We start from the raw sequence: 19401 nt of genomic DNA, 5'->3' as shown, positions 1-19401 counted from the left end.
ATAAAAATATTTATTAAAAGTTAGTAATAAAATTAAATTTGACTACCTTTGAAGAGTATAGAAACTGATTGAAGTGTTTTTACAATCAAATCTCTATATACATAGCTGAAATCAAAATCAAATCTCTATATAGCTGATTCTCAAATCAAAAATTAACTTTAATGATTTTATTATATTATTGTAGCACAGTTTTGACTTCTTTTTTTTTTCTTATTATACATGGCTTTTAATAGCCAATATTAGTTTCAAACATTTACTTTCGAAGTAAATTATAACAAAGAGATAGATTGATTTCATAAAGGGCCTTCAGATGAGTCCACACTCAATTATAATGGGCTTAAATATTGGCCCATAATATTGCTTTTGCTTCGCTTAAACGGAAACAGTCTTTAACCGGCGAAAGAAACCACCCCCGACTGTTAGGTGTCTTACTCGGAAGAAAATTCTCGTCGGAGTTTTAGATCGGAAACTTGGGAATCGGAGAAGTTCACTGGGAAAGATGGAGATGAGACGAGCTTCGGTGATGATGATGTTGATTTGCGTGTCGTTGGTTCTTCTTCCTGAATTTGGCCAGTTTGTGATCTGCAGAGAAGAAATAGGAACATTCAACGACGCCAACAACAACAACATCGTAAGGATGAAGCTTGGTGGATTAAGTGGTTCCATGAATGATCGGAACGGTGGGGAAGAGATCGACGATATTGCACTCTTTGCTGTTCAAGAACACAACAGACGAGAGGTTTGGTTTCCTCCAACCTAATTTGTATATTCTCTGCAATTAGGGTTTAGGATTGTTATGTGTTTCACTAAGACTATACTCCCACTAGCGTCTCCTGTGTGTTTTTCTCTTCGAATTTTGGATCCTAAATTTATAATTTTTACAATCGTAAATTCAAGTGATTTTCGTGTCTAATTTTGATTTAGAGATTGGAGAGTAGAGTTTAAAGAAGTTTATGATTTCTCTCTTCACTCTGTTTATTCCTTATATGGCTAATCAGGTTTTGTTTTGATATTTTTCTATTGGTCTATGGTTTTTATGCGTAGAATGCTGTTCTTGAGCTTGCTAGAGTGTTAAAGGCAACAGAGCAGGTGGTTGCTGGTAAGCTCTACCATCTTACTCTTGAAGTTATCGAAGCTGGAGAGAAGAAGATGTATGAAGCTAAAGTTTGGGTAAAGCCATGGATGAACTTTAAGCAGCTTCAAGAGTTTAAGAATGTTATCCCCTCTTTCACTATTTCCGACCTTGGCTTGAAACCAGGTAAACAACTGTGAAGTGAACATCAATACTCCGTGTCGGGTTTGGTAATATGTAAACTATGATCTGCTTTTCATTCTTTTGATCAGCTAGTTACTGAAAAGCAGATCTTATGATCAGCTAGTTACTGAAAAGTTAATGAACCGAGTAATTTAGTCTTTGGGATGCATCTGTTTTTGTGTTTCTTGATCTCTTTGCCCTGCTTGAGGCAGATGGCAAAAAAATTGACTGGAGAGTGGTATCAACAAATAACCCTGAAGTCCAGGAGGCAGCAAAGCACGCCATGAAATCGATTCAGCAGAAATCAAACTCGCTGTACCCTTATAAACTCATAGATATAATCCTAGCCAGGGCAAAGGTTGAGTTGTTTCCATATGTTCACTATAATTTTTGAATCAACAGACCGCCATAGCATCTAATTAGGTAATGGGATTATTTTCTTGACGCGCAGGTGGTTGAAGACCGTGTGAAATTCGAACTGCTTCTGAAGCTAGAGAGAGGCAACAAACTGGAGAAGTTCATGGTTGAAGTGATGAAGTATGGAAACGGCAAGTATCAGTAGAAGTTGTGAATAGCTTTTGGGTTTTGTGACAACATGTGTAAATAGAGCTTTTATAGAATACACTAAAAGACTGCTGTGTATAATGAAAATAAACATGGTGCTTGTTTGCTTCTAAACAGTGCTTCGTGTAAACGATTACATGACTTCTTCATATGTAAAGTTATATGTTTGAAAACTTTCAAAAGTTTGAACTTCCAAATCTACATAACCGACCACACCAAATGATATGACCCAAAGTGAAAAGTTGTCATCTCTATTCTCTAGAATTTGGCCCCAAAGAGAACAACTTTGGGAAAATATTCAAATTGGAAAACGTTTTGGGTTAAATTATTAAAAAATAAAAAATCAAAGGCTGCAACTTTCTCTTATTTTATTCTCCCCACTAGTTTTATTTTGTGTCCGAGAGAGAGAGAGAGATAAAGGGTCGATAAGGTCTTTTCGTTCCTTGACCCTCTTGGATTTGGAATTCGATTTCGTCATCTCACCGATTTGCTTCTCAATCTCTCCAATTCAATTCCCCTCACGAAATTTCAATCCTTTCTGATCTCATCGGTTTCGTTTCCCTTGTTTCGACGGGGTTAAACTCAAAACTAAGATCGAGAAGAAACCATCCGTCCATGGCCGCTATGAGCGAGAAGGAAGCTATGGTGGATCCTTTTTTGGTCGAAGCTCTTCAGAACCCTCGTCATCGTCTCACCAGTAAGTCAATTTTTCTGAAAGCCCTTTAATTTGTAGTTAATTTGTTGGAATTGATCTGATAAGGTTATGTCTCTAGCGGTTGTTGTCTATATAGGGTTTGTTATTGTCTCATATAATTCTGGGTTTCTTAAATTTGTTGTTCTGGTTTAGGGTTTTGGTCGATTTCCTTAAGGTATTAGGGTTTGGCTTTCATACTTGATGATTAGATCCATGGCTATTGCTTTAGGAATATCAGAATCACTACTCCATTAGCTCAATTATTCTGAATTAAGAATGCAATTGTTCTGTTTAAAGAATCGTTTTGTTTAATTTGTTCTCTTCCTGTATATGTATAAGCATCATGGTCAATGGATGGATGATAATGTTCCCTATCTCTTTTATTTTCTTCTCGGTATGCCAGTTTTGCGTATGGAGCTCGATATACAGAAGTTTTTTCAAAGTCCAGAGCAGCAACAATATGAGTTCCAGCCTTTGCCAACATCTTATCTTCGTCTGATTGCACACCGTGTTGCTCAACATTACGGGCTGTTTACCACGGCTTTAGACGGTGGTGGTGTTGATGGCTCAGGGAACAGAATCCTGGCGACCAAAACAGCAGAAAGTAGATACCCATTTGTCTGTTTGTCTGAGATTCCTGTGAAGCAACCTGAGATTCATGGTAGGCCTGAAGGTTTCAAAATCGCAATCAAGCCTAGACCCAACAGAGGATCTGGTGGGACAGGTAGTGGATCAGGGGTTGAAAAGAATCTCTTGAGAAGCGTTGAAGAGAGAAAAGAAGAGTATGATAAAGCTCGGGCTCGTATCTTTAATAGCCCTAGCAGTTCAGACTCTGAGGATTCGTCAATACGAGCTCCTGCTCCTCCTGCTCATCTTGACACAAAACATAATAATCAATGTCCGAGTAGAAATGAGACTGGAGTGGTAATAAATAATAACAGTAATCCTGTTGATCTAGAGAGAAATGGTGTTATCAGAGAATCAGGACGGACTTCTCGGGTTGCCATTATTAGAGATAGAGAGAAGGATCGTTATGATCCTGATTATGACCGTAACAGGTTAAGCTAACCCATGAATTGCCTCTAATGATAATAACAACCTTTCCGCCATGGTTTCCTTGTCAAAATTAACTGTTGTTTTGGTGGTATTGTAGGTACGTGAGGGTTACACCACCGGTACAAAACTTCAGTCCGATGCCGATTCAGCTGCCATTCCCTGACGCATTTTTCCCGCAGATGCCAAGAAGTCAAGCCAGCCTAAACTATGGACACCCCTTAAACCCGGGTATGACTGCACCTTCTTATACAGAGTGGCCTAGTGCCACTATGACTTATGCTCAAACGTTGAACGCCTCAGACGCACATATTTTCAGGTTAATTTCACTCTTAGATACTTTGCTTGCGTTCTTCGTTTAAACACTAGAGTCTCTTGCATTGACCATATTGTGCTCAGTCTTTCTTCTTCTTGGTTGCAGGCACCCGAATCCCTGACGGTTCCTCGTTTTCAGCCCAATGTCTTGTATCCAAACAGGTTTTGTTAATGTAGCTTTAGATTTTCTACTCTTGTTGCAAACATTGGCCTCTTTTCATGTCAAGACATCTCTATGATTTGTTGTTACAAATATTAATATTATTATCCAGCTTTCGCAACGAAATCCAAAATCTGCAAGCATTCCCTTTCTTTTGTTACAAGGCTTCTCTACATTGGCGGGCCTGTAAAGCTTGTGGCCCATTAATAGTAGATAGATGTGGAGGTCTGGAGTTTTATGAGTCCATCACCATGATCATATATTTTGTTCTTATGGTCAACGTATTTCCAATATTCCAAAGAATTATAATATCGTTGATTCTTCTGATTGAATGCAACTTGGAATTCATGTTTAGGTTCATTAACTTTACCAACAATGAAATAAATTTTATTCAACCATTTTCTAGATTGATCATTTGAAACGTGCCTTGATATTATGGCATTCATAGTTTTATTGCCAAAAATGAAGTAAATAATAAAAAGGACTTATAAAAAGGGTATGACTTTTATAGAAACAGATCAGAAGAAACATGCCAGCTAATGAACCCACCATCATTGCTTTTAATTGCTCCCTCTCTACCCAATGTACACAAATGCAGTTTAACCTATAGAGTTCTCATTAATCAAGGATTATGATTAATTATTATAGAAACAAATTTTGATTGAGTTTGGTCACATAAATAACTGATTCTTTCTGGTACATGATAAAATAGTTAAATAAGGCATGATTAAGGATAGGAGAGCATCAGATCCTGGGATTCAGTTTCTGACTGGCACTGTCTAGTCCTTGCTTTTTGGCTGTTTCATGTTCTTTGTACACTGTACTACTGATTCTATTGGTTGGTCAATAATATATAATCATTTATATATATATATATATATATATTTTAACTTCCATTTGTACAACATACACAATGGATTTGGCCATTTGGGGTTATACTCAAGTTCTTGAATTTTGTGAAGAATATGAGATTTGGTACCTACTAATGCTTTTTTTATATTTAATGCAAGTTACTTTTAAGAACAAATCTGAGAACCTACAAGGGGAAGAAGAAAAAAACACAATAAAGTAGTTTGTGTAATCAAATCTAAACAAGTGAAAAAGATCACTTCTTTTTAGGTACTTCAGAATTTTACAAGAGTAAAACTCAAATCTTCTTAGGAGGAGACCAGAGGATTGTAGAAACACTTTGGAAGATCTGGTCACAGAGCAAAGACCAAAAAAAAAAAAAAAAAAAAAAAAAAAAAGCAGAGCTCGGATTTGTGAATGTTCAATAATATATATTCAATCGTCTCGAGTTGGAAACAGAGTCAAGACCGTTTTGGCTTCTAATTCCAAATCTTGTGTGTAGTTAGCCACTTGACTATGCACATGCAATGAAGCTGGTCTGAAAACTGGTTGCTGTTGACTCTGCCTTGCCAAGAACATTGCTTGGTCGGTCGCTTTGGTCGGTGAAGTGAAATTGGCAGCGGAGATTTGTCGGTGGAGAAACTGAGACGGTTGTTGCAGATGAGCTGCTGGATGCTGAGTCGAAATTGGGACAAAAGACGGTATGAAATGGTCGGAGCTTTGTCTACTTGTCGGAAGAAGGAAATGTGGAGGAACAGGTGAGCTAGCAAAGAGATGATCGGACTCACCGACGGTTCCTCCCACGCCGCTTCCACCGCCGCCGGATTGCATTCTTTTCAGGTAAAGCCTGTATTTTTGCAAATGGCTAGCTACGTTTTCTCTTGTCAAACCATCGACGCTCATAAGCTGCATGATGGTTTTAGGAACAGCGTTCTTGATCCCGAGGTGAGCCACGGCGTCGACGAAACGCTTGTGCAGCTGCGGCGTCCACACTAAACGTGGACGTTTCAGAGTTCTTGCTGGCTCGTCTCCGTTGGAGTCTCCGGCGAATTCAGCAGAGGAATTGGGTTGTGGCAGCGTGGTTTGAGGTAGAGTTTGAGGGGAGTTTTCGGTGTTGCGACGGTGGAGATCGAAGGCGATGGCGAGATCAGGAGTGATTAAGGACTGAGATAATGGTATGAGCTCTTCCGGGGACGGAAGCTCTTCTTCCCATTTAGAGAACCAATTGGAATCTTCCTCTCTCATCCTCAAAAAGAGAGAGAGAAGAGTCTCAAATCTTGAATCTCTTCTTGTATTCAGTAGTAGTAGTCTTGATGGTCTCTCAAACCACTATGTAATAAAAACAGGAGGAAGGAAACGCAATGATGATGAACGAGGAAGATGCAAAGAGAGAGATATTATTGATTTTGAGGCACAAAGACTTGTGAAGAGACTTGAGAAGAAGATTCTTTATAATTTTTATCTGTTTTTCTTGTTTTCTTTGTTTCTAGGAGATTGAGATTTGAGAGAGTGATCATTAGATTCGACCGACGCGTTACTTTGGCGCGTGGCCTCCACTTGTTGACCATTATGATCTTTGATTCTTTCTTTTTCCTTACATAATACGATATAAACAAATGATGTAAAGCTTTATGGTACGGTCATTTTTGTTCTACTTTGTGACTTGTGAAGAAAACTTTGGGGGGGGGGGGGGGGGGGGGTTTCGACTATTGGAGATTAATTTAGGATTCTAAAAGTCTATACTACTACACCACCTAACGTTTTTAAAAATATTTTTTATGGCTCGTATTCACTGGTTGTTTTGCAGTTTTTCTTTAACCTAGTAGGAAGCTTGTATTTAGGTATCTCAACATAACTAGTTAACTATATAATTAAAATAGTTTTATGATAAACTAGATAGACCTTACCTTAGTTTAGATACAGCGAAAAGAACGTTTTGTAATATTTTGATGATGATGATGTTGTCCTAACGTACGTAAAAATGTTACATAGAAAGCAAAACGATATAAAATATTTGTTATATCGAATGTAGATAGCTTGACTTATATATTAACGTTGGAATTTTTTTGTAAAAAGAAAAATCAAAAAGTTTGGCTATACCTTTTTTTTTAATCAAAATTGAAACGTACTGCTCAGTTTGTTTATGCAGAAGACCACCAATATTGTATTTGTGAATACTGAATAGGATGAACGAACTATACTCTCGATCGATCACACACTCCAAAATAACACGAGTTTGACGTGACCCCGGAGTTACCGCAATTGGTGCAACTGAACCTATCGCCTTTCAAGTCTTTTATAGATTCTCTCAAGATATTCCACAATATCATCAAATTCAATATTATTAATTAAAGAGCTTCACGGGAAAGATTTTATAGCAAAAAAGTTTGGCTATACCTTTTTGACTTGTTTTAACGGCCAATTTTGTTCTACTTCGTTTTTTTTTTGTTTCTTAACTTTTATTCTTGTTTTTACTCATATTTATGTAATCTTGTCATGGATATATCATGCAAGTGAGCGAGTATCCCTCATTATTCAATCACTCAACCAAGTAAACTACATAACTCAAAGTTTCTTTTTCGTCGATGAAAGTAAAAAGACAACGTCATCTCAAACTATTTGAAGGCATTGTAAATTTGGACCATTTGGCCATTACAAGCAATGAAACTCAAAGTTGCGAATCTGAGAGAGAGTGGTGGTCTTTAGTATAATTCTCTTTTCGGATAGTGTTTTCCACGCGCCACTTAAATCACAAATTTTTCAAATTTCTTGAAGTGGAAATTTTCCTTTTTAAGATCATATAAAGGAAAAAAAACTAAGAAAATTAGATCATAAATTCTTTCTAAACATCATAGAAACTAATAAGTAAAAAGCTTGTGTTTCCCCTTCTCTACAGTTCTACTTGTTTGTTGTATAATCATTATAACAGTACTTTTGTTTGGTTTTTAAGTTTCTTGGATTCGATCATGATTGATCCATTACAGAAAATTCAAATTTACGTACATCACCAATATATTTAGCTAAAAATATTCAATACAATTTTCTTACGCCGACAAGCATTTTTGAAAACTTTTAAACCAAACATGATCAGGTTCACAAATCACAACTTTCACACACAAGGTTGTGTAGCGTTCATCTCATCTAAGGAAAAATGTAAGAGACAAAAGAAGTAAATATCTATATGTTTTCACTATTTAGTATAGTCACCATTTGATACCAACGAGGTTTGTGTAAGTCCAAAGTTCTAACGTAAAACTAATATTAGATCTCGAAGATATATAAAATATGAACGTCCGTGGAGAATATCCCAGTTCGAAAAGAATAGTTTGGTCCACACTCCACATTATACAACTTAGTTTGTCTTTTCATGTTATCCTTTCATGTTATAAAATTATGAAGTCGGAATTGATTTTTTTGGGTCCATGAGGTTCATGTTATTTTGTCTTTATTTGATTAAAATCTCTGGAGATAACTCTTGTAAAAAAGATTCTAAAAGATAAACACAACACCTACCAATCTCCTTTGTCGACGACGAACGAGTGCTTGCAAACGTACACATCCACATCAAAAACATGTGCATGATGATGATGATATATAGGGACTAACATTTTTATTTCCGGTCCATCTAAAGGACCCCATTTGCTATATATAAGGATATTATGAAACTACACCACCCAATCATAGTAGATATATAAAAATATCGACATGCGTAAAGTTCCTAATACAATTATTAATTTGATTATAATTTGGTCAGTTTTCCCATGAATCGATCGAAGTGGAACCAAGCTTAAGATTTCGTTCAATAAAAGATCAAATTATGTGTACGTACATGTGATTTGACCAAGAAAACAAATTGTGTGTAGAACGACGGAGAAAAACAAAACAAATATGTGGAAACAAAAAGTCCAATGCTACCTGCTAACCGTAGTGCGAAGAACCTGAATAGGCCGCCAACGCGAACATACAAGTCCCCTCGTCGAGGTTGTGTGTATTTGGGCCTTTATATTTGGGCTCAAATGCTAAACCAAATTTCACTTTGGTTTCTTCTAAACTAACCAAAGATGTTGAAGTCGATAAGGGCCATATTAAATATATGTAGAAGGTTCGTATCTGTCATCTGCAATCTTCAAACACACAAAATGTGACACGTGAGAACTGATTCATTACCTCAACCAACAAATCAATAAACTCCCCCACTTTTCTAATGAGTAATTAAATTAATTCCTTGATTAGGGTTGTGTTTTTCTTATAAGTATAACATCTGATAATACTATTGTTTGTATAACCAAAAATGGGATAAATAAATAGATATATAAACTTTGAAGCTTTGATGCCTTGATCTTAATGATATCCATCACAGAAACAAATCAAGTAAAAAACAATTAAAGAACATCTGACACAAAGTAACGGCTACTTAAACTAGTTAGCGCAGCGGGTGCGAATAAGATGACATCCTAACGGTCAATTCCAGCCTGGCATTTCATTTACAATATTACCCTCCCTTTTTTTCTTTTTTCCTTTTTTATGATACGCTCCTTTTTATTAAATTAACATTATAAAAAAAGAAGACATTTTGTCTCTATTTCTCTTTATTAAAAATATTGTCAATAATTGAACTTCTCTCTTCTTCTTCTTCTTCTTCTTCTTCTTCTTCTCCGATTTCAACTTGAATCATTACTTCGAGAGGTAGAGAGAAAGGGATCGCCTTTTCTCACTCTCTGCGTTCTTTTCAATTTTGGGCAAAGAAGGTACGCGTTGAGATCTCTCTGATGTTCTTTTTCCATCTTGAAATGATCGGACTTGGGATGTGATTCTTTGCTTTGTCTCTGTTCTTCTCTCTCGGGGGATCTCTTCGATTATCGTTTATAAATTAGCCTCAATTAGGTCTTTTGAGTTATTCTTTGGAATCGTAGAGTCGATTGCGCGAGATCCCAAATTGTTCCGTCTTAGGGTTTTCTTTGATTTCTCAATTGGTTGGCTCTCTTCTCGTGTATTTGATGCGTTTCGTTCATATTAATTCATGTCTTCCCTCTTCTCCACGAGCTTCAAGTTTAGATTTTTGTTCATCGATTTTACTCAATTGCCTAATAGTTCTGTTTTTTTTTTGGGTGTCGTATTGGATTTTATGATTTGACAGATTGATCTGTTAGATGATACGTTTTAATGCTTTGAATGAATGTTGTTGCTTAGACCACTTTAGTTTACTCATACCTTTTGTGGTTTTTTGCTCTTTCACAGTTTTATCGCATCTGAGTCTTGAAGACCAGAAAAGGATTTTATCACATTGCTGCTTCTCCCTGTTTATCTGAGTCTGAGGGCAAGAACTTTTGCGGAGGGTTCTTTTCTGCGTATTATTCTCCATGGTAACTCTCTCGCTCTCTATGTCTTGCTTTGAATTATGCTTACTTGGAATCTGATTAACTGTGTTTCTACTGATATGTCTTCTCATTAATACTCAGGCAAGTAATGAGAATCTGCCACCCAATGTTATCAAGCAGCTTGCCAAGGAGCTGAAGAGTCTGGACGAATCCCCTCCAGATGGCATCAAGGTTGTAGTTAATGATGAGGATTTCTCACAAATATGTGCTGATATTGAAGGACCAGGTGCACACTTATTACCCTATCAATTTCATTCTCGTACAAGATGGCAGATGTTGAATGATGTTAAGTAAGATGTTCTTTACTTTTGTTGCCTACAGTTGGTACTCCTTATGAGAACGGACTTTTCCGTATGAAGTTGGCTTTGTCCCATGATTTTCCACATTCACCGCCTAAAGGTATGCATGTCACTTAAATTCTATGTTAAGGCAGAGACACTTAGAATTTTTTTGTGATGATTTCTAATTATTTGAGTTTGACATTGCAGGCTACTTCATGACTAAGATTTTCCATCCTAATGTTGCTTCTAATGGAGAGATCTGTGTTAATACGCTTAAAAAGGATTGGAACCCTAGTCTTGGTTTAAGACATGTTCTCTCTGTAAGATGCTTGACCCCTTATGTATTCATTACTTTGACTGGTTTCTTTAAACTTGAGAATGAGGGTCTGTGTTTTGTACATGTCAACAGGTTGTGAGGTGCTTATTAATTGAGCCATTTCCAGAATCTGCATTGAATGAACAGGCTGGCAAGATGCTACTTGAAAACTATGACGAATATGCGAGGCATGCTAGGTGAGCCATCTTCTTTGGTCTCAAATGTTGTCGAACCTTCTGTCTTTTTTGCCAAACAATGAAAGGCTTATATGCTATATGCAGGCTTTACACAGGTATCCATGCTAAACCAAAACCAAAGTTCAAGACAGGTGCTATCTCAGAGTCAACGACAGCTCTAAATGTTGGCCAGACTAACAACGAAACGCCTGGTGCTGCTACTGCAATACCCTCTTCAATGACAGACATAAAAAGAGTAACAACAACTAGTGCCCAAGACCAACTACATGCGGCTACTGTCGTTGTAGCAGCCACAGCAGGATCTGCAAGTGTGGTCACTACCACGCAAAAAAGGGAAGCAGGTTTAGCCAAGGTTCAGGCAGATAAGAAGAAGGTAGATGCCAGAAAGAAAAGCTTGAAGAGACTATGATGATGCTGTCAACTCAGTGTCTTATGCTTCTCGAACCTAAACTGTTGTTTCTTTTTTACTTGTAAGAGATCTGTTGTCTGAGGATTTCTCATTCTGGGAAATAATAATGTTTACCAATGAAGCCGAATGTTGAACAATTTGGTTTTCTAATCTACATATGGTTTTGCTGAGTAATCTTGGACAAGACCAAAGACACATCGACCTCTGGAACCAGTTGTCTGTAGTTCTTGCTATACAGATTTCATTAGAATGTTTCGAGAGAATATAGACAAAGATGATACAACTTTGAGAGATTCTTCGTTACAATTAGTTGGGCAAGTCTAGTTGAGATGAGAAGAAAGAAGGATCACCCTCAGAAGCATCGTCTCTAGTCATCTTAGATCTGTCGTAGTCATCACTAATGTCCATGATATCTAAGTTTTGTGTTGGCAGAGGAAGCTTCTTCGGGCTCTCCCTATTAGTGAGCTTGCCTCCCATTTCTGTATCGTACCTAACGGAGGAGCTATACTCTGACTCATACTCGGATCCGTTAGAGGCTATTGTCATGTCATCTTCTTCCGGGACCATTGCTCTGAGATCTAGTTGTGAAGGCGGGATCTTGGCAAATAATACTTCTTTAACATTCTTCAGTAACCCTCTCTTGTAAGGATTTTCTTTCTTATCATAACGGTACCGGAAATTCTCATATGTTGTCTGCAGAATAGACACAACTTGAGAAAGGTCTCAGTGCAGGCAAGCTAAATAAGATTTAGGTGTGGTCCTATGATAAAGGTAAGGATATATACCTGGTTTGTAGACATGAGATAGAAGTGGAAAATGGTAAGACCACCAACGAACCAAACAGCTACGAAAGAATAGACGATAAGAATGACAGACACTATATCATAAGACATTGTCCTCCATAGTTTCCCAGGCTGTCGAATCAGATTGATCCAGGAGAAGACAAAGACATATATGCATAATAATGTTGAAGATGAGATGAAGCAGATAAAGAAGGGGTAGTTTCTCTGCAAAAGTTTCAAACCAAGAATCAATCACTCTCTGAACAAAGATTGGATGTATATGATCAAGAAGAAGTGTGCAAAATCTATGTAGTATCCGTTAAAGAACTGACCCGGGCAATGCACTGTCCAACCCATGGACAATGGTGATCAAAGCGTTGGACGCAGTTGTTGCAGATGGAGCAATGTGATGCTCGAGGAGGACGATAGAGCAAGCAAGTATCGCAGAACTTGACTTTGATGGTGTAACCGTTGACGAAGACGTCCTTGGTTCTTGGAATCTTGAGATTAGGAGTGTTGTTGTTGACCCATTCCATAGATTGTGTCAAGGAACAATCTGAATCATCCTCAAGATCCATCATTGATGTTTTATTCCTTGGGATGATTCCTGGATCCCTAGCTGATGTCAACACTAGAAACATAAAATCCTGCAGACCCGGATGCCAAGATATCAGCTTTTAAGGGAAGCTCCCTAAAGAGAGAAAGAGGGACTTAAAGGAGACAAACATACCAAGAGGGTGAGGATAAATCCTGAAGTCAGAACGGTGTAGTTGAAGAAAGGGTCGCCTTTTCTGATCCACACGAGCATCCTTATGCAGAACGTAAGCGCAGGAGCTCCGATCAAGAACGAGGTTAGGAACAGAGATGATACATCAGGACCAAAGATTAGTCTACCACCACAGAAAAATCTCTGATGATACAAAAAGAAAAAAAATCAAACATCATATCCAAATTCTGGTTGAAAAACAATGAAAACATCAAGAACAATCAAGAAGATAGAATTGTTTCAGAGAAGAAGAAAAAAGGCACAAGAACATAATATTACGTTGTTACCCTTCCAGGCTTTGTACAATCTGATATGAGAAATGTGTTTAGAAGTTGAAGCCGTCATGGGAATATGATCACCAGAGGGAATACAATGAACCTGACTAGTCTTCTTCTTGCTCATTCTCTCCCTCTGCATTTTGTGTTTTCCCCTTCCCTAAAAACCCATACATTTAGGATCTATAATCAATAATAGATAAAGAAGAAGAAGAAGTGCCGGAAGGATAAAATAGCTCAAACGTACGTGAACACCATCTAAGATTCTTCTTCTTAGTTAGCTTTACTTAAAATCATTGTATCGAAAAATATGAGTAGATCAAATGTTTTTGTTAATACTATTATGTTTCCCGATTGCTGTTTAATTAAAAACAAAGATATTTATAATAGTAAAATGTAAAATGTAATTCCAGATAGATATATAGTTTTAACATGTACATCATAGTCTTTGCCATGCACATGTTTAATTATTGTTTCATAAGTTGGAAAATAATTTATTCTACAGAAGTTCTTAATTTATGAAAGAGGTTAAAATCAGAAATTTTATTAAAATTTATGAAAAGAGGTTTTTACTATGAAGGTTAAAAGTTAGGGTTCCTTCTTTCTACATATTCGAGTGATGCCATCGCCGCCGATCGATACGGAAAGATGCGATCTACCGAAGACAACCTGCGATGACGACATCTATGATTCCGAGGAAGAGCAATTTCATCTCTTCGATGAAGAGTTGGAGAAGGGCTGGGTATATTATATTATAGTTAATTTGGTGGTTCAGGGAACAAGTTTGGAAGTGGACAAGATTTTGAGTGCAAATTTTCATCCATCTGCTGGAGTTACTTACTACATCTCTTTCCAAGTCAGTGATCCGTCTGATGCTAACCATCAGACAAAGCCCTATCGAGCAGTGGTTCGCTACGGGACTGGAGATATTGATGTACGTTCTTGTGAGCCTAAACCACCCTCTTCTTGAGAGGTTTATGACATCTATCTTAATGTACGCATAATCGCATGCTTTAGGGGCATAGACATGTTCCTCCAACTTTTTCTTCGTATATATCATTATGGCTATTTTTGTTGGTGTTTCAGCCAAATTATGTATATGGATAATCTGCTACAACTTATATATAAGTAATCGTTCAGTTTTAATATCAGGGATGAGATGAATTAACTTATCAAAAAAATTAATTTCTTAATGATTTTTCGAATTTATATTTTATACTAATAATAATTAAATTAAAAACTTCTCAAAAATTGATTGGTAAAATAATATCACGTGATAATAAAAGAGGGCCACATGGGCTAGCAAATTAGGGTTGCAGCAATGACTTCTCCAAAGCGGCAGGAAGTGGAGGAGAGAGCCTTCGATGACGACAGCGATTCTGATAATTCCGAAGACGGCACACCGGAAGAAATCAAACTGTTCTATGATGAGTGGGATAAAAGCCAGGTTCTGAGATCTCTTCTCCATATTTATTTTCTTTTGGTGTTTTTACGTACGCGGTGCAAAAAATATTGACTATCCCGGTATTTGCAGGGTTTTGAAATCGACTTCTCGAAACTTAGCTTCTGTTTCGCATGGCAACCATTGGATCTTGACGACAGTACAATGGTTGATGAGCCTCAAACCAACAGAGATTTTATCGCCATGTTGTCCGAGCTAGCTCTCATCAAGCACAACTCAGACAATGTGATTGTTATGACATATTTGTCTTTGTTACATGAATCTATATGAGTCTGGTTCGAAATCTGATTTGGTTTGGTGATACGTAGGGAACAAGACTGGAACTGGGAAAGATTTTGAGGGCAAACTTCCATCCATCTGCTGGAATTACTTTATACATCTCATTCGAAGTCAATGATCCGTCTGATGATAATCAGACGACAAAGCCCTATCGAGCAGTGGTTCGCTACTTGGCCGGAGATATTGAAGTACATTCTTGCAAGCCTAAACCCTCTTCTTGAATTCTTCTTGAGAGGTTTTGTGGTATATGCATGCAGTTTCTCCACCACATCTATCTATCTATCAAGCTCAAGGCCAGAAAAGTGTTTGCTTTGTCCTCCAACCTCTTCGTATCGTTATGTCTTGTGTCGAACTAGTTTCTTTGTTTTAGTCTTGGTGTTGATGTTTCACTCTGTATGTCATTAGCCAAGTTTTGTATAATTTGGATAGATGATATGAATAATTTACAGTAGTACTTTTGTATTTTGGATATATATTTCGAACTGTGTTAAACGAATGCCATATTAACTCAGTTGCAAGGTATACAAATTTAGATTTGATTACACCAACTCTGTAAAGTAGTACTGTTCAGAAACTATTTAGCATTGGGATTACGCATGTACACAAAAATCAAAATAATGACATGTATATAGGATCAAAGGAGCGCATCCACTTTTTATCCGATTCCACGGCAACAACAAAATAATCTCCATGTCCCATTGTAGCTCGAGTCGTCTCCACTACAAAACAAAAAAAATATATTTATTGTATGTTTATGAAAATTAAAACATAATCAAGTAAACTGAAACGTGTATATATCTTAGGAATTAAAGCAGCAAAAATAGCACAGAAGTGGACCATTAAGAAGAAACAATCTTCTTTTTATTTATTTATATTTTGATTTAAGGATATGAAATCTGATCACAATAAAGTAAATTAAAGTGTATAGTAAGAAAAGAGATACAAAATCTGCTAGTACTAAAAGTATAAAACAGGTGAACCAAACAATTAAAGCATATTTAAGAAAATTAAAGTGTACATTATATCAATTGTCAAATTACTAGTTGGCCACTAGTTTTGAAATTTTAAAAGTTATGTGTTCCCATATAGGAAAACAACAAAAAAATCGATGACAAAAAAAACAAAAAAAAAAAAAACAAAAAAAATCATCTTTTATGTAAATTATTTATAATCGAGAAACATAAATTTAAGAAAACTCAAACCAACTTTAAACATCCTTAGTTAATATAAATGCTTGAGTGTAAGATCTAAAAATAGATATTACAAATAATACTATCATACGATCTTTCAAAATATTGATCATAAATCCATGGATTTCGTTCTTAGACTCGTCACACTTCTAGTCTCATTCTCATTACTTCAATCCAGAGAAGTTTTGAAATCTATCAAGGTAAACGGGGGGAGAAAGCAAAATTGACACACATATTTATTAAAACCATTATTTTTTGGTAAAATGGGGATACTATATACATATCTGCACTAGTTGTTATACCTATATATTTGTAATTCATTAATCCCTTATTTTGTTCATAGTTAAATGAGAAAATGATATACCATTGTGTGGAAATCTACAAACAGCCTTCGTTAAATCATCCACTACTCAAGAATCACAAAATTCAGGTATTTAAATTTGTACGTCTAACTTTTTCTCAGACACGCATGTTGGGGAATTAAAAGAAACAACATTTTAATTAGTCCAAAAACAATAAAAGGCATGATACAATGTAATCGCTCATGTCATGTATTTATCTTGTGACAATATGTTTTCAATAGATGAAACCTTCTTTCGCAATTTCTGAACCGGAAAACAAAGTTAAAAGCAGAAGGTATGATCAAAATGTCATTGATTGTCCAAACGGAACAGTTCCAATATTGAAGAATACAAAAGAGTATGTTCGAAATGCTCAATATTTCGCAGCAAAGCGTTTAAATCCGCTCACAGTTGTAAGACCTGGAGAACATGTAAGAAATCAACTATATATATATATATATATATATTCCTCAATTTTTCTACTTATAACTACTTGTCTTACAATATATATATAACGCATCTTTAAAAATATTTATAATGTGAAGATTGCAGTTGTTAGATCACGAGGTCAAGGTCCTTATCATGGTGTTGCCGCTCCGATAAGTATTCATGACTTGAACATCAGTAGTGACCAGTATTCATCTGCTAACATATTTGTAGGAAGTACAGCCAACAACAACACATTCAATTTAATTGAAACTGGGTGGATGGTAAATTAAATTAAATATCAATTTTTTTTCTTCCATTAGTTAGACCATTACACGATATGAGATCTATGAATAAAGCTATTTAATTTTTCTAACAGGTAAATCCAAGTATGTTTGGCGATGGGCGGACATGGGGTTATGGGTATTGGAAGGTACATATATATATCAATGCATATACTCATTATCACATTATCTTATACAATTATTTTTTTACAAAAAATATATTTGAAATCCATTTATTTTTACTACGTTTTAAAAGTAATGTGAGAAAGATTTAAAAATATACACTTGGTTAACTATTGATTTGATAGCAAATTATATTGTTTTTTCTTAACCTACATTTTAAATTTTTATTATTTTTCTATAGGGTGCCGAAGGAGCAGGTTGTTATAATACCATATGTCCTGGTTTTATTCAAGTATCAGAAACTGTACATTTAAGTGGACCTTTACGTGAAACTCATGATCCCAATAATAGATATATCAATGTCGGTCTTCAACAGGTAATCTATTACTACTATATGATTTTTATTTGATTTAGTAAAATAATGTTGTTTTTTCTCAAATTCGGAAACAACGTGAGTGAGTTAGAAACAATATAATTAATTGTTGTTTTTGCTAACAATACATCAACCGTTATTTGTTTTACTTTTTGAATTATATCAAACAAAAGCTATAACATGCGATTCCATTCGATTTCTTAAAATAATCAATGAAGGATAAAATATCGGGAAATTGGTGGGCATCGGATATAAACAAGCACAAACCAGATACATATATTGGTTACTGGCCAAAAGAGATGTTTGATTTAATAGCAAATGCTGCAGACATAGTTGGAGTTGGAGGAGTAGTTCAAGCTTCTCCTACAGGCAAAAGTCCACCAATGGGTAATGGTCATCTACCAGCATTATACGCGTTTTACTCGGCACGTATTCCTGACCTGCACATCATGGATGCTAGTCGTAAATTCAGGCGACATAAAAAATTTAAGCTGGAGATGCTTGTAGACAGTAAGAAATGTTATGGTCTTAGAAAGGATAAAATTACTAGTATGTTCTTATTTGGTGGACCGGGAGGGGATGCTTGTGGAATCTAATATTTATGTGATATATATGATGATGTTCAATTCGTCTTTCGAATAAAATATGCCATTTAAATAAAAATACCCCTCAAGTCTTAGAGGAAATGTCAAAAGATGGCTTAAATTTTGTCATTTTACAATTTTTACAAACTAAACTATTTCAAAAAGAGTGTCTTCTATAAATTTGACTATAATAACCGTACGTCAATTTGTATCTGTCAACAAAAATAACCCTAAATTCTTCTACTTCAAACTTCGAACTGAGCTTATGCAAGCTGACTTAAAGGAGTCACAAGATTTGATCATACCCCAGCTCGCTAATGTTTTCGAAATTAAACTATCCTTGGATTTTAATTTGGGAATTGTTTTTAAATGTACAATGAACAAATTATTAGACGTCTAATTTGACACTTTATAAAAATAAATTGTACGCTACTTTTTTACCCTTTAAAATTTAATAGCGTTTGTTGGCACTTTGTAAAAGTTTTTAAAGTATTTACATAGCGTTTTTCCTTAAAATAAATAGTGATTGGATTTGTATTTGAGAATTTACCTACATGCTTTGGTTTGATTGTTTCACCTGAGTTTGTTAAATCCTCCGTTTGTATCTTTTTTTAGTTTATTAATCTGTTTGCTTGAATGGTAATTTTGAAATGATGTCCCTTGTAAAAGGTGTAAGATGCAAGATGAATAAAGTATTTGTAAAAAAAAAGAAAAAAAAAGAAAGAATACAGATAAATCTGAATGGCTGCCATAAGAAATTTAACAATACTCAATACGCATTCACTTATATATCTGAAATCCATGAAATACATTTAACAAAACGACATAATACATAATATGAAAATAGACGACATTCGTACGTACGTTGTTGATGATCGATCGTTACATAGAAGAGACGAGCAAATGATCTAATATTGTTTACCATAATATATATATCATCCCATTAAAGCTCACCCAATTCTATGTCTTCTAAAGGGTGGACTTTGGCACTCGCTCGACCTCGACGACGGACAAAAGCAAATACTCCCAGAGCCGCCACGGTAAT

At 35.9% G+C, this 19401-nt stretch overlaps 7 protein-coding genes across 7 annotated transcripts; 5 read left to right on the top strand and 2 right to left on the bottom strand.

Annotated features, from left to right (window-relative positions):
- The first annotated feature begins 390 nt into the window (after nucleotides 1-390).
- Nucleotides 391-2010, top strand: LOC17882309 (cysteine proteinase inhibitor 7). Its single transcript, XM_006288374.2, has 4 exons — nucleotides 391-739; nucleotides 1045-1258; nucleotides 1468-1613; nucleotides 1707-2010. The coding sequence occupies exons 1-4, from the start codon at nucleotides 500-502 to the stop codon at nucleotides 1815-1817; spliced, it is 711 nt and encodes a 236-aa protein (XP_006288436.2). The 5' UTR covers nucleotides 391-499; the 3' UTR covers nucleotides 1818-2010.
- A 195-nt stretch (nucleotides 2011-2205) lies between these two features.
- On the top strand, nucleotides 2206-4192 carry LOC17882295. The gene is made up of 4 exons (XM_006288160.2): nucleotides 2206-2516; nucleotides 2917-3571; nucleotides 3667-3885; nucleotides 3988-4192. The coding sequence occupies exons 1-4, from the start codon at nucleotides 2435-2437 to the stop codon at nucleotides 4001-4003; spliced, it is 972 nt and encodes a 323-aa protein (XP_006288222.1). The 5' UTR covers nucleotides 2206-2434; the 3' UTR covers nucleotides 4004-4192.
- Nucleotides 4193-5090: 898 nt separating this feature from the next.
- Nucleotides 5091-6480, bottom strand: LOC17884025 (transcription factor MYBC1). Its single transcript, XM_006289513.2, has one exon. It carries the CDS (start codon nucleotides 6133-6135, stop codon nucleotides 5326-5328), a length of 810 nt encoding a protein of 269 aa, XP_006289575.1. The 5' UTR covers nucleotides 6136-6480; the 3' UTR covers nucleotides 5091-5325.
- Nucleotides 6481-9488: 3008 nt separating this feature from the next.
- On the top strand, nucleotides 9489-11608 carry LOC17882853 (ubiquitin-conjugating enzyme E2 22). The gene is made up of 7 exons (XM_006288445.2): nucleotides 9489-9638; nucleotides 10129-10253; nucleotides 10350-10494; nucleotides 10590-10667; nucleotides 10757-10869; nucleotides 10959-11062; nucleotides 11147-11608. Exons 2-7 carry the CDS (start codon nucleotides 10251-10253, stop codon nucleotides 11469-11471), a joined length of 768 nt encoding a protein of 255 aa, XP_006288507.1. The 5' UTR covers nucleotides 9489-9638; nucleotides 10129-10250; the 3' UTR covers nucleotides 11472-11608.
- A 130-nt stretch (nucleotides 11609-11738) lies between these two features.
- On the bottom strand, nucleotides 11739-13456 carry LOC17881493 (probable protein S-acyltransferase 3). The gene is made up of 5 exons (XM_006290098.2): nucleotides 13299-13456; nucleotides 12984-13163; nucleotides 12586-12900; nucleotides 12257-12478; nucleotides 11739-12164 (listed from the first exon to the last, which is right to left on the bottom strand). Exons 1-5 carry the CDS (start codon nucleotides 13434-13436, stop codon nucleotides 11778-11780), a joined length of 1242 nt encoding a protein of 413 aa, XP_006290160.1. The 5' UTR covers nucleotides 13437-13456; the 3' UTR covers nucleotides 11739-11777.
- Nucleotides 13457-14601: 1145 nt separating this feature from the next.
- On the top strand, nucleotides 14602-15577 carry LOC111830152. Its single transcript, XM_023781551.1, has 3 exons — nucleotides 14602-14741; nucleotides 14829-14981; nucleotides 15065-15577. Exons 1-3 carry the CDS (start codon nucleotides 14616-14618, stop codon nucleotides 15254-15256), a joined length of 471 nt encoding a protein of 156 aa, XP_023637319.1. The 5' UTR covers nucleotides 14602-14615; the 3' UTR covers nucleotides 15257-15577.
- A 681-nt stretch (nucleotides 15578-16258) lies between these two features.
- LOC17881614 lies at nucleotides 16259-18468 on the top strand. Its single transcript, XM_006286632.2, has 7 exons — nucleotides 16259-16425; nucleotides 16569-16655; nucleotides 16809-16997; nucleotides 17112-17276; nucleotides 17372-17425; nucleotides 17641-17775; nucleotides 17991-18468. Exons 1-7 carry the CDS (start codon nucleotides 16345-16347, stop codon nucleotides 18366-18368), a joined length of 1089 nt encoding a protein of 362 aa, XP_006286694.2. The 5' UTR covers nucleotides 16259-16344; the 3' UTR covers nucleotides 18369-18468.
- The last annotated feature ends 933 nt before the right edge of the window (nucleotides 18469-19401 follow it).

This window comes from Capsella rubella, unplaced genomic scaffold, assembly GCF_000375325.1.
Source record: "Capsella rubella cultivar Monte Gargano unplaced genomic scaffold, Caprub1_0 scaffold_6, whole genome shotgun sequence".
Lineage (NCBI taxonomy): Eukaryota > Viridiplantae > Streptophyta > Magnoliopsida > Brassicales > Brassicaceae > Capsella > Capsella rubella.
Note: the sequence above shows the minus strand (reverse complement) of the source record. Positions and strands in the feature narration are given on the sequence as shown.

Bases quoted from the DNA above. Each gene is read 5' to 3' on its own strand.
- LOC17882309 (XM_006288374.2), top strand. From the start codon at position 500: ATGGAGATGAGACGAGCTTCGGTGATGATGATGTTGATTTGCGTGTCG. The intron at 740-1,044 runs GTTTGGTTTCCT...TTTTATGCGTAG, and splicing joins AAGAACACAACAGACGAGAG to AATGCTGTTCTTGAGCTTGC. The intron at 1,614-1,706 runs GTTGAGTTGTTT...CTTGACGCGCAG, and splicing joins TAATCCTAGCCAGGGCAAAG to GTGGTTGAAGACCGTGTGAA.
- LOC17882295 (XM_006288160.2), top strand. From the start codon at position 2,435: ATGGCCGCTATGAGCGAGAAGGAAGCTATGGTGGATCCTTTTTTGGTC. The intron at 2,517-2,916 runs GTAAGTCAATTT...TCGGTATGCCAG, and splicing joins CCCTCGTCATCGTCTCACCA to TTTTGCGTATGGAGCTCGAT. The intron at 3,572-3,666 runs GTTAAGCTAACC...GTGGTATTGTAG, and splicing joins CCTGATTATGACCGTAACAG to GTACGTGAGGGTTACACCAC.
- LOC17884025 (XM_006289513.2), bottom strand. From the start codon at position 6,135: ATGAGAGAGGAAGATTCCAATTGGTTCTCTAAATGGGAAGAAGAGCTT.
- LOC17882853 (XM_006288445.2), top strand. The intron at 10,495-10,589 runs GTGCACACTTAT...TGTTGCCTACAG, and splicing joins TGCTGATATTGAAGGACCAG to TTGGTACTCCTTATGAGAAC. The intron at 11,063-11,146 runs GTGAGCCATCTT...TGCTATATGCAG, and splicing joins GAATATGCGAGGCATGCTAG to GCTTTACACAGGTATCCATG.
- LOC17881493 (XM_006290098.2), bottom strand. From the start codon at position 13,436: ATGCAGAGGGAGAGAATGAGCAAGAAGAAGACTAGTCAGGTTCATTGT. The intron at 12,901-12,983 runs GTATGTTTGTCT...CCGGGTCTGCAG, and splicing joins GATTTATCCTCACCCTCTTG to GATTTTATGTTTCTAGTGTT. The intron at 12,479-12,585 runs GTCAGTTCTTTA...AAACTTTTGCAG, and splicing joins TTGGACAGTGCATTGCCCGG to AGAAACTACCCCTTCTTTAT.
- LOC111830152 (XM_023781551.1), top strand. From the start codon at position 14,616: ATGACTTCTCCAAAGCGGCAGGAAGTGGAGGAGAGAGCCTTCGATGAC. The intron at 14,742-14,828 runs GTTCTGAGATCT...CGGTATTTGCAG, and splicing joins ATGAGTGGGATAAAAGCCAG to GGTTTTGAAATCGACTTCTC. The intron at 14,982-15,064 runs GTGATTGTTATG...GGTGATACGTAG, and splicing joins TCAAGCACAACTCAGACAAT to GGAACAAGACTGGAACTGGG.
- LOC17881614 (XM_006286632.2), top strand. From the start codon at position 16,345: ATGGATTTCGTTCTTAGACTCGTCACACTTCTAGTCTCATTCTCATTA. The intron at 16,998-17,111 runs GTAAGAAATCAA...TATAATGTGAAG, and splicing joins TTGTAAGACCTGGAGAACAT to ATTGCAGTTGTTAGATCACG. The intron at 17,277-17,371 runs GTAAATTAAATT...TTTTTCTAACAG, and splicing joins TAATTGAAACTGGGTGGATG to GTAAATCCAAGTATGTTTGG.